The sequence below is a fragment of the Pezoporus flaviventris genome, unplaced genomic scaffold (assembly GCF_033815535.1).
Source record: "Pezoporus flaviventris isolate CSIRO_AGI_PZ_B2104156 unplaced genomic scaffold, CSIRO_AGI_Pfla_v1 ptg000079l, whole genome shotgun sequence".
Taxonomy (NCBI): Eukaryota; Metazoa; Chordata; class Aves; order Psittaciformes; family Psittacidae; genus Pezoporus; species Pezoporus flaviventris.
Genome location: NW_026892627.1, coordinates 525,613 through 541,842, shown reverse-complemented (window position 1 = coordinate 541,842; position 16,230 = coordinate 525,613). Strand labels below are relative to the sequence as shown.

At 44.8% G+C, this 16,230-nt stretch overlaps 1 protein-coding gene across 3 annotated transcripts in view; it reads right to left on the bottom strand.

Moving 5' to 3' along the window:
* Window positions 1-963: 963 nt before the first annotated feature.
* SMARCC1 (SWI/SNF related, matrix associated, actin dependent regulator of chromatin subfamily c member 1) overlaps window positions 964-16,230 on the bottom strand; it is a 93,548-nt gene continuing 78,281 nt past the window's right edge. For all 3 annotated transcript variants that reach the window (XM_061474443.1, XM_061474441.1, XM_061474442.1), the window contains 2 exons: window positions 4,600-4,776; window positions 964-2,978 (listed from right to left, as the gene is read on the bottom strand). In XM_061474443.1, coding sequence (XP_061330427.1) covers window positions 2,893-2,978; window positions 4,600-4,776 — 263 coding nt within the window. In that variant the 3' untranslated portion in view covers window positions 964-2,892. The remainder of the gene's footprint in view (window positions 2,979-4,599; window positions 4,777-16,230) is intronic.

The following is a 16,230-nucleotide window of genomic DNA, read 5'->3' as shown; positions in this document are numbered from 1 at the left end:
TCCCAGGACGAGAAGGGTGCAATCACAAAGGACAAGCCTTGCCCAAGGCACCCGGAGTGCCAAGGCTGAGCTCCTCAGCTTCCCACCTGGCCCCAACACCAGAGCAGCATTATGGAGTCGACCAAGGGAGTGTTTGGCAGAGGACCCCAGCCCCAGGGACTTCTCATGACACCCAAAAAGGGTTCCCCAACTGCAGATGGGGCTTTCATGGGGTGTGCTGGACCTGGAGACACATCTCCACCCCTGTGCTTTTCCTTCTCCAGCTTCAGGGAATTAGGGACTGTGGGTATTACAGGTGGGATGCTCGGGAAGGAGCACCAGTAGCACACTTCCTCAGAGGAAAAGGCTCTTATGTGAAGTAGCAACAGCATTTAGGACATAAACCTAATTGGATTCCTGGTTTCAGTTTAACCAAAAAGGCAAACTACCCTGGCAGCCTCCGGACCCCTGCAGGAGAGGACAAAAGATCTGAACAGGCATCTGAATTAAACAATTAACAGCAAAGCTGGTATGGGAATAGAGGAACAGTGGGATCCTGCTCGGTCAGCGTGCCCAACCCTCCTCTATTAAAATCTGCCACTTCAGAGCTCTTCTTTCAAGCGTGTGATTCAACTGGGAACACGAGCCTGAGCGATTGTCCACAGCACAACAGTGGGGAAAGCAGGAATCAAACAGAAATAATCCCATCAGGCCTCGATTGCTGTTTTACCTCGTCCAGATTCATTAAGCTTTTTAAATCTGAAATACCATTTTCCAAAGCAGGGGATTGCCGAGCGCATTGCAAAAGGCCTTTGCTTGCCTGCACTATTTGGTGTCTCCCACCTCGCAGAGTAACAAGATCAGGCTTTGCATTTACTCCATTGTAGTCAAAATGCAGCCCCAAAATAAACCCGTATCATATTAACAAGTCTCAGCTCATCCACAACACACACAGAGGGAAAGGAGACTCCAGACAAAGTGGCGCAAGCTTTGTACAAAAACCATGTTGTTTTTTGATTTATTTCACAAAATTGGGAGGCTGTGTTGCAGGAATAAAACCGGCCCTGTACATAGGATCAGATGAAAAAGTCAGCACAGGTATTATTTATACAGAAACACAACAGTGTCAAGAATTCAGGTACTCTGTAGGATCGCCACTAGTACAGTAAAAAATAGTCTCCATCTGGATCTTTTATATTTGATCACGCTAAAAACAACCTGAGGTTATTCTAAACTGGACTACGGTTTGAACCAGAAAATCCCATGCTCACCCCAAAGACCCTGGAGGGAAAGGTAATGTTGAGGCTGAATTTCCTTTGTGGGAGGTGGAAGGAAGGCAGGCCCTGACTGTTCTCTGCTAGGCACTGTGGATTTTTAGAGGTTGACAGTGGAAAGCATCATTCCTATGTGCTGGAAGTAACAAGGCTGTGGATGATCATCTGAGCATGGAGCCCAGAACTGGTTAATCTGCACTCATGTGCTTGTAAGACCTGGGAAGTTCAACCATTAGCCTTGATGAGTCCATCACCTGAGTGCTCTTCAAAGGAAATCTTTTTGTTTTTAATGGTATAGGTGGTTCTGCAGGTTTCGGATGTATTTGAGAGCTCTCTCTCTGGTCAATCCTCAGGCCACCACCTTGCACTTGACTGCCGAAAGCCACCCTTTAAACAAGCAAGCAGACGCCAGACTTTTTGCAAGGAAACCTGGCAAATGCTCTTATACCAGGAAGAGAGCAAAGAACCCAAACCACAATGGGTAAAAGATTTTCTGCAGTCACTAACGATGAGCGAACAGGCAGCTGTTGTCAGCCTGAAGGTCTGTGTGTGACGGTTTCAATAAGCACTCCTAGATTTGCCTGCTGAAGCTGTTCCCTCACATCTCAACCCCCCAGACCATGGAAGCTCAGTGAGCGGAAGGTAATGTGTGAGCTGTCCTGGAGACGTGACCCACGGTCGCTGACTGCACACCTCAGCTGTCCACAGGAGGTAGTTCTGGCATTTGCATCCCAGCCATCCCAACCCAATCCCAAATGCTAGCACTTCTTTGCTATCTACTTTTTTTTTTTGTTCATTTTAAAAAGTAAAAAGTATATGCTCCAAAAAGAGGGACTAAAAATCATGGGTTTATTCCTCAGTTGGCTACTGTACCAAACTACTCAAGAGGTTCAACTACCACCTTCAAAGGCAAAAGAAAGGTAAAAACTGGAGCAAGAAAACTCCTACCATTGAGTGGTTTTATTCCAATTGATTCACCCCTGGCTTCATTTGCACTGGATCAATATTTTCTTTAATAAGTTAGCGAGGCAGCCCCAGGACTCGGCTACTGTCCTTAATGATGAGATATCTGTAATGAACACAGTGGCATTCCTACACCTTCTGTGCTACAACATGCCCTTATTTTCCTTCTCTGTTCGAACCACTGGTTTGGCATCCAACCTTGATGCTTTGCTCTACCTGGAGAACTCAAAACATTAGATCACAGGTGGAGTGGGCACATGCTACATCCTAAAGCTCAGCTAACGCCTTCACTGTGCAAGCTTGGTTCTTTTTTACCCTCCCCAGGAGAACCCAAAGTTCAAAACACCAAGATGAAAGAAACCAGAGTCGAGCACACCCTGAAAGGCAAGCAGACCAAAGCATAAAGGACTTCCCACCAGCAACATGGCAGCACTACTGGCGTCTTTGATCTGAAGCTTTCCCAAAGCAATGCGGAGTATTGCCAAGTTACAGGTAGTCATAGTGGTGGGCAGATCCTGTGTATAATGTGCTTGTATCTGTGTATGTATATGCACACATACACAACCGGGGCAGGCCAACAGGAGGTGAAAACCTCCTAGGGGAACAGGAGGTAACTGAGGAATTCATTTTTGGTCACCACTATGTTGCTGTAGAAGTTCCTTCTTTCTTGATTGCTTTAGGGAGCAGCTGAGGCTGGTGGGGCTGCTGCTGGAGGTGGAGTCACTCCTTCTGCTGGTGGAGGTGGCTGTGCTGGAGGGGGATCTGTGGCAAAACAGCAGAGAAACAGTGAGCAGGACACCAGGAAGGGCTGAACATGGAAAAGGAACCCAATGCCGATGCCCAGGTGTCTATGTGCCACAGAAGATGTGGCTGTTGGAGGAAAAAGCAACAAGGACTGTCCCCAGAAATGGCCATGACTGCAGCTTCCCAAGGAAGCTTCACTGCATGTTTTATTGTGCTTTTCAACCACTAAGCACTGTGTGGACGCTGTGAAAGAGGGAAAAAAATTCCCATATTTTACAGAAAAGATGACAGCTCAGTAGCTGGCAAAGTTCACATCAAGCAACCTTCAGCTGGAATTAGCATTTCTCATCTCCCACCTCTGTGCTTGAACCGTTAGATTATGGCTCTTTTCTTTAAAAATAGATGCAACAATAGACTTTATATAAACAGATCCTGCACTTAAGCTCTGAGCAGTGTATGTAGGTTAAAGTAGAGGAATCCACAGATGCAGCAAGCAGGAGGAAAGAAATGAAGGATACAAAAGGCCAGATTTCATGCACAGAGAGGAGATGTTAATGGAACATGACTGACTTGTTCAATAGGGGAGGGGAAAAAAGAAATTAAGATAAGGGAAGAGAGTAAGCAGGAATGTAACCTGACGTAAGATATTCCCAGCGGTAGAGGTTCAGAAAAAAAGGGAGGAAAACCAAGTAAAGCTACAGCACCAAAAGAATAAGGAGCAATGTTTGAACAAAAATAGCATCAGAAGGGAGTATCTCATGCTTATGCTGGTTAACACCAATGAGTCAGTACTCCTCAGCAACTCCCTTCATCTGAGGCTAAAACGGGATGGCTTTTCCCAATTATTTTTTGAGGGAGGCACTACAAGCCATCACAACTTTTGCCTGTTTGGAGACAGTTGTGTGCTGAGGAACATTTCTGGGGTTAAGGCTGCCGTGCTGAAGCAGGCCAGCAGCTTGTCCCAGGCTACAGCTAATACAGACAAATATATTGAGGAATTCAGAGCAGAGCATCCTACACCAGCCACACCAGCTTCTCTTTTGCTTGCTGGCTTTGGCCAAATTCTCACACTCATTTAAGTAACACCCACACAGGAGCTACTGCTTTTTTTGGCTGGCATAAATCAACTTCAGTTTTGGAGGTGTAGGTATTTATAGTGTGTAAAGAACATTCCCAATATACCTTTTGCTTCTGCCTAATTAGGACTTCCTCCTTCTAATATCACAATGCCAAGTTTTCAGCAAGGCACTGTTGAACTGAATTGTATTCTCTCCTCTGCTACGTAAGGATTTAGATACTGTTAATTCCTGAACCACTACTGTGCATTCTTCCAGAGCAAGTCAGGAGCAATTAGTGATGATGACCACAGAGCCTTACTGTCATTATAAATAAAATAAGGGATGCTATAAATAAAATAAAGGACAATGAAATATGTTTGAATACCTAGAGGGGAGACAAGCACTTAAAGCTTCAAGCACACCTCTGGCACTAGTCTTTGGCTTCCAACATGCAGAGATCCTATTATTCCTGCAGCAGATAAAGGGGTTTCAACTGCAATGAGTTTTCCAGCAACTAGGCAAGAGACAGAAAAAGCCACACCAGGTATATTCAAAATGTTTTCTGCTGGACATCCACTTACACATGCCATTCGGAGCTGCTAGAGGAACACGAGGTCCAATTAAATTTCCTGTCATCGGTGACATGCCAGGTGGGGGGGGACCACCGCCAGCTGGATGGATGTTAGCTGCCACACTTGGCATCATCCGGCCTGGCATGGGTTGTCCGGGTATCATCGAACCGGGCCCTGGAATCTGACCTGCAAGAGCAATGGAGAGACATGATGTGAGACTCATGGAAGTGATTGGAGGAGAAAAACAGAGTCTAGCTGTTCTCTGAGAAGTGAGGAAAAAGTCTTCTGTATGACGGCCAACTCCATACATGCTCCAAACAACTTTTTGTACTCCCTCAAATCAACACATTCCCTTTCAGAAGGGCCCCTTCAGGACCTTGTAATCTCAAACATCAAGAAGCAAGTGGGAGGTAACACAGTCAAACCCCAGAATTTTAAGTAAACCCCCACTTAAGAGGCATTTGATAACAATCTAAAGAGGGAGTGGAAACAAATTACACTAAAATAATGAAGCATCAAATTAAGAGCATGTGATGAAACAGAGCAGCCACAAACCTTAATGGATTAATTTAATGGGGGAACTGAAATCAGACAGAAGTTTCAGTGTAGAGAAATTTCTACTCTTAAAAACCCGATTTTAATGCAAGAGAGGGTTCCAGTAAGTCTTTCTTACATATCAGCTCTGTAAGAGACCTTTTATGTTTCAGCTGCACAAAGCACCTGTTAGCATCATCCAGCTTTAGACACCTCCAACTTGCTTATTATTAACTGCTTTAAAACCTCACTTTAAGAGATTATTTTGCATAATCCAATTACATTTACTTTTACACACTTACATGAAGGTACAGTATTTTAGTTAGAAAAGCAGCTATTAGGCATGGATTGTAAAGACTTCTTTTCAGGAGAGCTCATTCCACCCCAAACCTCAGGTGGTTATGTGAAGTAAAATATGGTGACAGAACCCTCAACAAAAAAAAGGCTCTGAACATACATAAAAAGCATTAACAGCCACACCAGTGGTTAAAGCCAAGAAAGTCAGACCTCTGGATTTGTGTCCAAGTCAATACTTCAGCACAAACACTATTTATTAACTCTTAAGCTCAGCTTCGGAACAAGAGCTTTGAATAATATTTTATTAGTATCTGTTACTTCCATTTTATAAGATGTGAGGAAACTGCACCAGCTCATAAGCTATTGCCTGGAATGGGTTGGTTACAGATCTTAGTCAGCATCCTTCAGCCAGAGGCAGGACCACACGGGCCCACAAGCAACTTCACACAGCCACAGAAGACAGAAGACAAAGCAAAGTCTTCACTTTGTCTAAGAGGAAATGGTGGGCTATACCTGAATGGTTGGGAATTTGTGATCTAGAAGAGTAATAATCTGCACTTCAACCCCAGTGATCAAAAGCAAACCCTGCTCCTTCAGAGCTGTCACTGCGTAATGCCTGTACAGAAACTTCTGCCCAAGGGCCACGACTCAGGCTCTCACAGAGGTGAGGTTCACCAGCCATCACAGATCCTTCTCCAGCTCCATCAAAAAGCTAGAGGGACCACTGAAGAACAGTCCAACCATGCAGGAATACCTACTGAACAACAGTTAAAAAAGAAAAAAACAACACAGATAAACTCACTCCACTTCCCTGATGTTTGGTGCCTTTGCTAACCACGTAAGATTGCCCTGCTCAACCACATCCTTCCAGAATATCACAGACTCCAAGAATGGAAGGGACCTTAAAGCTCACCCAGTTCCAACCCCCTGCCACGGGCAGGGACACCTTCCACCAGACCAGGTTGCTCCAAGCCCCAACCAACCTGGCCTTGAACACTGCCAGGGATGGGGCAGCCACAGCTTCTCTGGGCAGCCTGTGCCAGGGCCTTACCACCCTCACAGGGAAGAACTTCTTCCTCAGATCTCAGTCTCCCCTCTGGCAGTTTAAAGCCATTCCCCCTTGTCCTGTCCCTACCTGCCCCTGTCAAAAGCCCCTCTCCAGCTTTGTTGTTGGCCCCTTTAGGCACTGGAAGCTGCTCTAAGGTCTCCGCAGAGCCTTCTCTTCTCCAGGCTAAACAGGACCAGCTCTCTCAGCCTGTGTCCATAGCAGAGATGTTTCAGCCCTTTGAGCATCTTCATGGCCTTCTCTGGACTTGCTCCAACAGCTCCATGCGCCTTCTTATGCTGGTGGCCTTAGAGCTGGATGCGGTACTCTGGGTATAAGGCAGTACTTGCTTCTGAAACCAGTGCCACTAAACAGTGCAAAAGAATCCAACACACCACAGCCTGCTGGCTTCATACAGTCCTGGCAGATACTGAAGAATCTTAAATTCACAGGAATTGTGAAGCACTGAACCATGAAAACAGTATTGGAGCTCCAGGTTATACAAGCAAAAGGTCCATGTGCCAACCTGATGCTGCCTGATTACAGGAGCAAGACCAGCATACTGGCAAGCAGCAGATACAAAGCTCTACAGAAACCACTGGACTTCTCAAACATTTAGAAAGGAAAGGAAAAGTTATCCCTGGACACATTCCATCACTGATCAGTGGCCTGCAGCACTCATCATGGCATTTCCATCACTACATATTAGAGTGGCAGCAGCAGCAGCCATCCAGAAAAGCTGTATACATCTGAGCTTTTAATCCTCTTTTGTCATCACTATCAACAAAATATTTTCTGCTTTAGTAATGGGGAATAGGTGGTTTTGAAGAAGCCCCTTGGAATCCTTGCACCTCCAGTCAACAGCTGAAAGGTTTTTTCCTTGCTGAATCTCACAAAGCTTCTGTCAGCCCATTCCTCCAGCCTGCCTCAGACCTCCTGATTGGCAGCCCAGCCCTCAAGTGCATCAGCGGATAATATGCAGATAACTGAAGATTTAAGCAGATGTGGCATGAATTTGCTGCTGCTGGCATCTGTGCATCTGTTTTGGTCCAGCTCACTGCGAGATGAGGACTGGGCAGAAAGAGCATGGCAGGCAACATGAGAACACTGTCACTGAAAGTAACGGCCAGGCATGGGCTGAGACTTAAAGACACAGTGATCTATTAGTATTAGGAGTTGGTCAAGAGCTACAGGACCAGTGCTGTTAAGAAACAAAATGCTGGCGGGTTTTCAAACAGCCCCAGACTGACTATTTGCAGGCTCTTTGTAATCAGCTCTGTGCTAGTGCTGAGTTTCCAACATAAGCACGGCAGGTAGACAAGCAAGCAGCTCTTCACCCCACAAGGCTGCCTGTGTGCAGAAACAAGCCCAAGGGTACATACGGTCTCAGCCTGAAGATCAGCTCTGAAGCACAGCCTGTCAGAGGATGCAGCTGCACAATGGCAGCTGGTAAAGCTCCAGAATTTGGGATTTTCCCCTGATTTACAGGAGACAGCTGTAGAAACTCGGGACATGCCTGATGTTACATGATGACCTGTGGCACTAGAGTCACAGCATATGTTTGCAGCTTGTTGCAGTTGCTGGAGGTTCAGGGTGAAATACTTAAACAAACGTGAAAAAAATCCTGTCTCACCAACAATCTCAATCTGCAAAGAAGAAAAGGTGGATGACATGGCCAGGTCAGTAACTGATACCCTGTTCTCTTCCCTTACGAAACATCATGGCAACAACAACTCAAAGTAGTCACTTTCCAGGAAAAATTTATATTCTGCTCCATTTACCTGAGAAGTCCTCTAAGAGCAGCTTGAACATTCAGAAGCTGCTTTTGCAAATCTAGTCTCTTCCTTCGAGTCTGCAACAGAATATCACTGCAGGCTGGTTTTGTTTCATAGGCAAGCAGGGAATTTGAGGATTTGCCTCACTGTACTGACAGGCTGCGTATTCCTGGTCAGTTTAAAGTCTTCTAGTGCACTCAAAAAACTATTTAACAGAGAAGAGGACTCAGTGTAGGGATGCAGAAACACAACTGATGCCCATCAGGGTACTTGGGAGAAAGTCTGCATAGGGGAAAAGATAACAGCTTATACTTCTCATGATCTTAGACATGCCATGGAAAAAGCAAACAGGAAGCCTTTAGTTTCCTCGAACGCAGAACTGAAAGTGAGCATCACAATTTCTAATACTGCAGATTTAAAAACCTGCTTTCACCGAATTTAAACTGTGGAACTTGCCAACACAAACTGCAGGGGGGTATGTCTATTAGTGACTCTGAACACAATAGTTAGAATCATAGAATAGCTAGGGATGGGAAGGACCTTAAGATCATCTAGTTCCAACCCCCCTGCCATGGGCAGGGACACCTCACACTAAACCATCTCACCCAAGGCTCTGCCCAACCTGGCCTTGAACACTGCCAGGGATGGGGCATTCACAACTTCCTTGGACAACCCATTCCAGTGCCTCATCACCCGCACAGTAAAGAATTTCTTCCTTATATCCAATCTAAACTTCCCCTGTTTAAGTTTGAACCCGTTACCCCTTGTCCTGTCACTGGAGTCCCTAATGAAGAGTCCCTCCCCAGCATCCTTGTAGGCCCCCTTCAGATACTGAAAGGCTGCTATGAGGTCTCCACGCAGCCTTCTCTTCTCCAGGCTGAACAGCCCCCACTTTCTCAGCCTATCTTCATACGGGAGGTGCTCCAGTCCCCTGATCATCCTCGTGGCCCTCCTCTGGACTTGTTCCAACAGTTCCATGTCCTTTTTATGTTGAGGACACCAGAACTGCACACAATACTCCAGGTGAGGTCTCACAAGAACAGAGTAGAGGTAGAGAATCCCCTCCTTCGACCTTCTGGTCATGCTCCTTTTGATGTAGCCCAGGATACAGTTGGCTTTCTGGGCTGCGAGCACACACTGAAGCCAGCTCATGCTCATTTTCTCACCAACCAACACCCCCAAGTCCTTCTCCACAGGGCTGTTCTGAATCTCTTCTCTGCCCAACCTGCAGCTGTGCCTGGGATTGCTCCGACCCAGGTGTAGGACCTTGCACTTGTCATGGTTAAACTTCATGAGGTTGGCATCAGCCCACCTCACAAGCGTGTCAAGGTCCCTCTGGATGGCATTCCTTCCCTCCAGGGTATCAACCGAACCACACAGCTTGGTGTCATCGGCAAACTTGCTGAGGGCGCACTCAGTCCCACTGTCCATGTCACCAACAAAGATGTTGAACAAGACCAGTCCCAACTCCGATCCCTGAGGGACACCACTGTTACTGGTCTCCAGCCAGACACTGAGCCATTGACCACAACTCTTTGCATGGGACCATCCAGCCAGTTCTTTATCCACCGAGTGGCCCACCTGTCAAATTGATGTCTTTCCAGTTTAGAGACAAGGATGTCGTGTGGGACAGTGTCGAACGCTTTGCACAAGTCCAGGTAGATGACATCAACTGCTCTACCCTTGTCCATCAGTCATAAGCAACCCCTAAGCACCAGTGTCAAAATGCCTGAGGAACATGACTGTGGAAGGCTTGATTTGCATTTACCCTGTTTCTTAACAGTCTACAGGAAGCATTTGCAATTTATCAGGTCAAAGGCAGTGATGTCAACCTCTGGGCTGACCCAGGATATGCGCACACTTGAAACCTACTTGTGAAAAGTCAAGTTTGCTGGAGAACAGAGTAACAGAGATGGTGTATCAAGCTTCAGCATTAGAAACTTGTGTCCAGATCTAGCTTAGCTCACACAGCAAGATGAGCACTGCTTCCTCATATGTCCTCATCCTCACACTCCTCCCACGTTTTGATTCCAGTATTTACTCTGACAGGGTACTGCAAAAGAAGAGCAGCCACTTGGTACATCAAGACAACATTACTATGCTCTTAGTAACTCTGCTTGAGTAGGTCTTTAATTTTTCATTAACTCCTATATTTTTCAACCCCCCCAAAAAATAAATGATCACAGCTACAAGGACGTGGAAGAAAAGGCAGACAAGCAGAAGCAGATACTGGGCAACTCAAACTGCTGGGGTCAGAAAGGTGGCAAGGACTGAATCACACCAAAACAGGAAATTGGACATAAAACACCACCCAAAGACACTGAGGGCTTTGTAGCAAAAAGAGGAGATATTCACAGCTATGAGGGATGTTGTTCACTGGCAAAATTAAGGTTGATTGGGGAATAAAAATGTAAAAACTGGAAAAACACAGCTGTGTTTCAGCAGACCAGATAGCTGGAAACTGTCAAATTCCCAGCCTGGGAGCTGCCGCTTGACAGGAGCCTCAACCGCTCCATAATTTGGCCATGCTCCCTCTAACACCACATGCCTACAAGATTCTCTCTACACTAATGAAGCGATTAATATTAAAAAAGCTCTTCTGCAAGACCCGGAGTTGGATCAGCTTTACTGCACACTGAGTGGCTTCACAGGAGGTCTTAAGAGCTTTAACACTGGGAAGTATTTCGTTAGTGAAAGGCTGTCAAACCTGCAGTAACATGCAGATCCAAGAACGATGTTCTATATTCAAATCAACTACAGCCAAGTTAAAGTCACCATTAAAAAAAGAAAACAACTTAAAAAAAATTGTTTCACAAATTCAAAGTGTGTCATGACTCCAAATCTCATAATGATGCTTGTCGTGAAGCATCCTGCTACCCAGACCAAGGAGTCTATAGAGCTTTTCTTCTCCCTTAAATCTTAGGAGATTTAAAAATAAGCAGCGCTGCCGTTTTTCTGAAGATGACCATAAGCTGAGCAGCTCCTCTGTGTTTGAGTGCAGGGTTGGCTGACCACTTTTTGCCTTCCTGGCATGGTCTGCAACAATTTTATCTACAGATTAGCTCGGAAAGGAACAATCCTATCACAAACCAGAACTCCAAAATGCTGAAGTTCAGCAGTAAAACCAAGCAATACCCAACTAAATGGATTAACCAAGGGGAAATCACTACCACCTCTATGGCAAAAATGAAGTCCTATTTCTATAGAGATAGTAGTTTTTCATTTTATAAGAGATACCGCTTCAAGACAGTGGCTCAAGCATAAAATGTGGAAGTGTGACCTACATACGGGGTGAGCTTAAAAACAGGAGACGCAGGAAGAGATAAAACCAAAAGGTTCAATAAAATGAGATTTAGCAGACTAAAAAAAAAAAATCCTTTACACATCAGATTGTAGACATTCTCTAATGTATGCTCTGAAGCATTCCGCTATTAGCAAATGCCAACTGCAGATTCACATTACAGGGAAACGGATGAGGAATGGTTTTTAAAAGATCTCCAAGGTATTTATCTCTATTAAATAAGCCTCTACCTCTATTAAATCAGCTACTTGAGGGGTACTGGAGTGGTAAACAGTTTTAGTGTTTTTGTTTCACTGTAGCAGCCAATGGAGCATGTTGCAGAAAGCTTGGAGCCTATTAAATCTTCCTGCACACATCTCCTTATTTACCTTTCAAAGAGGAAATCTGCAAACACAGCCAGTGCTACGTGAAGGGAGTCTCTCCTTCGGCTGCCAACATTTTGGAGAGGAGCAAAGACTTCCTCTGATCTCTGTAAGGGACACGCCCCATTGAAATCTTGCTCTCCTACTACTGAATGAATTGTTTCACAGTCTTGAAACAGAAACGAGAATGGCTCCAGGGAATGCCAGCTAGCTTCTTGCAGTGCAGTGGAGCTGCTCTGCAGAGCTGTGCTCCTTCCCACTGGGAACAGTTTTCAGACGACCCGGAAATCTGTATTTCTAACCAACGTCCTAGACGCATCCCTTCTGTCGGCACGTCCTCTCCACACACACACTGCAGCAGAGAATCTCATAGCCAAGAACTGTGAATAATTAACCACAATAACTCATTTAGCATCGCATCTCGGGGGAGAGGCAGAATTTCCACTTCACTTGCATATTGCATTTCTGTCACTCCCCTCTGGCATGATTCACCGACGATGAAGGCATTGGTGTGCACAAGTCGGATACCTCTGAATGCAGAGGCACACTGTGCTGGGCTTGCAGGGTCCTGACATTCACAACACCTCCCAGCCAAGGGCTCACTGTTATTTTTCCACAACAAAGCATATATGATGGAAGATACTTTGTCAAGAAGCTGCTCAGTGTGTCACAGCAGCAAGGACATCTGTTCTGCAGAGCAGTACTGGTAGCCTTCAAATATTAACACATCTTCAATAATAAATTTTGTAAGGAGTTAAGAGCTGTTCAAACTTACTAGAGAAGCTCTGCAGATGTTAAGATGACCGTGCAGTGCAAGTCACTAAAATATTATCCATCATCGTCAGTGGAACTGCTGTACTGTGGTTGACTCTTATTTAGTATTCCAGTCCATAACACCTATTGCCTGGCCAAGTTTTCATACTGTGAAGAGCATACCAGAGAGCACCCAACGTGACTTTAACGTTTCTGTATTACCAACCACTGTAACCCCTTAGCAATCCTCACAACTACACACATATTACAGCACTGTGGATGAACACTGCAACCCATTTACTACCCATATGACTTTGCTTTCCTTTTATCTGACTACTCCCTGCGTGTCTCCTGCCAGCAAGCTCATTACGTACAATGGATAAACAGCAAGCACTGAAAGTTCATGGAAAATATTTGCCAAAAGAAAGTGAACTCAAAATCCTTATCTATACCAAAAAATCCTGGAATTGCAATCAGTCCAACAGGAAACAGCATCCAGCAGCTCAGTTTAAAACCACATTCTTTTGAATATTTCAACCACTGACAGAAAATTTATGCACAATATATTGGGGGAAGAGGTTATTAAAGTTACTCATCCAGCTGCACTGGAAAGTGTATCCTTTCTTCCTTACACCACTTCTGCTTTGGGTCTGGAATTATTTACCAGCTGAAAATCCCCTCTGAAGGGAAGAGTTAATTAATGACGGCTATTAATATACATCTCTCTTCCTCCAAGAATTTCAATAAGTTTCTCATATTACCACGAGTATCATTAGCACAAGGCACTTATTTCACAGATAATGAGAACAGTGCACAACGAGAAATCAATAATGTGCTTCATATGATATAACCAGCAGCAAGACAGGTAACAAAGGAAGAAATCGGGGATTTTATTTTCTATTATAATTACAAGGTTTAGTCTTTCACAGTGGAATCCAATTTTATTTCTCTACTTTGAAAGTCCGCATTCCAGGGGAAAGGAGAGAACAAAATAAGCTCAGTCAAAATGAAGGCGAAGTAAAAATTGTGGGAAAGGAGAGGAGATGTGGGAAAACAATGGGACTTACTGAAATCAGTGCCCATGCCTGAGAACTGCAACACACTTCTGGTCATTGAGTTGACCAGAGTCTCATCACACCCAGGTGCCAAAGGATGAGCTTAATGCAGACAGACTCCGATCACAGGCTTGCACTGGAGAAGCAGGCTGATAACAGAGCCCTGTTTCTAGTTTTCAAATCCCAAACCTTAACCATCATACCACATTGCTTATTACGGCTAGCAAAAAGATAGTAAACCAGAAAGAAAAGCCTTGTGAGGAGCAGCAGAAGCTTCCAAGAAGCCTCTCTGGCTGTGTGTTGTACGCTGACTGGGTAACACCATTGCTTTATGTGGAATCCACCAACAGCTCTCCTCTCTGGAGGAGCTCTCCTGACTGGTACTGGTTTCTCTCTCACTGAACCTGCCTGCAGGTGCTGGCCTCTGGACTGATTTTGGCTCTTCAGTATGTTCCAGTGAATTCCACGGTCCAGCAGAACCTGGCATGGCCATAACTATGAAAAGCAGCTCACTGCAAGGACTGACCCTCAACTGGAGATGTTCTCCAGCTGCATCCAGAGACTGACATCTAAACTAAAGAACATTTCTCTGGAAAAAGCTTCACTGTTAACTTTAGTTAAGAGATTTGGTTTCACTGCTTCTGCATCGAAAAGAGTGGTAAGCAGGATTTTTTCCCTTCCATTTATAAGTGCCTTTTCATGTCCTTTCATCACTTTTGTTTCCTACCATCTCTTCAGTTTTCATCAATCACCTTAAAGACATCCGGCATAGCATTTTGTTCATGGTCTACTGAACCAACATTTACACTTTTAGTCACTATTAAAGTCAGAAACCTGTTAGAAAACCTGTTAGTGAGAACCAAGGTAAAGTCTAGAGTTAAAAACATGCAGCTGAACAGGAAATTGCGCAGGGTATTTCCTTCTCCAGCTTACCCTCAGGGCTATGTTTTGGAAGGTTGCCCACTGACACGTCCCAGTTACTACTAAGCTGTTTGGGGATTTGTCTCAAATGTAACTGAATGGGTCAGTTCTTCCTGCAGAGCTGTTAGACAAACCATCAGGCAGCAACTTGTCTAAGCCTCCAGTAACATCTTTATATGTGAAAGAAGAGTTATACCATGGTATTCATAGAATCATTTCAGTTGGAAAAGACCTTTAAGATCATCAAGTCCAACTGTAATCTAACACTGCTAAGTCCACCACTAAACCATGGCTCGAAGTGCCATCTCAGTGTACTCTGAATAGGAAAGCAGGGTAGGAACAAAACAGTCTCCAAAATCATTGAGGAATAGTCTCTTCATTATCAAGAGCTCTTGAAATTGGCCACCTTAGGGACAGCAGGTTGTTACTGGAAAGAAGCTGAGGTAAGGAAACTGCATCGTCTTACAAAAACATGTCAAGCTGTACACCAATAGTTCTGAAGCTGGAGCTTCATCTATAGGACTAAAAGCAGCAAAAAAGAGCTTTCAGTTTTCATCTTTAAGTGTACCTCAGCCCTCCCTTGCAGGGTGAAATTCATCTCCTCACACACACCAAATTCTGGCAGCTCCACAAAGACTCCAGGAGACTCAAGGGCAGGCACGCAGCAGGGAAACGTGCAGAAGTTCACCAGTTTGTCAAAGGATCCCAAATTAGCAACTGAGCAGCAAAAATTGCTGCTGATCTATGTATGTACAGGTCTGTCATGAAAGGACTGGACTGCTAACGCTCCAAAACATTTAAGTTCAATAAACACACAATTGCCCCAAAAATGTGAAAGTAAGGAAAATACACAGAATACAATAGAAGTTCTGTAGCATTTATCACAGATTCAACATCACTGATGTGGTAAGGGATTATTTTTTAATGTATATAATACACGGGGTGGGGGATGTGCATGTGTTTTGTACACGAAATGCAACTGCTGACTGCTTCAGTATGTCAGTAAGATTTCTGGAGGCTGCAGAATGCAACAGAGGTATTTCCAACAGAGATTCACCCTGTGATGATGTACTGATTTGTCAAGGGAAGTCAAACTGTGGGCATCTTAAAGCTACCTAAATGGAAAATCAGGTCAATCTGTGAATCACTAATCTCTGGGGACCAAAGAATCCTGAAGTTACTGTTTACACATTCCCCCCCTCCCCAGGACTGACTCAAAGTGTTGAACTCGCTTGAGGAAACGGTAAACCTTTCCGTTTTCTCTCCTTGCCCTCAAGTTATACAAAACCCCACTGTGAAGCTGAAGAACTTTGGCACTTGTGGACTTCCCAAGCGTTTCTAACGAACTTCCACTGAAGAGCCTATTTTGCTTTCTAGGCAAGATCAGTTGGAGTATGGTAGAAGCAGCAGAGGAGTTTGCACTCAAGCTCCAAAAGGGCCTCTGAATTCTCACCTTCATGAAAGTATCAGACCAGCAAACTGTCAGACTAGGGAGAAGGCAAGATCCTAGTCCTGTACCTGTATAGCATGAGAGCACCAGATGCTTCACTGCCACAGAAGCCTAAATGCTGCACCTCATCCATCAGTCTGCTGCCCT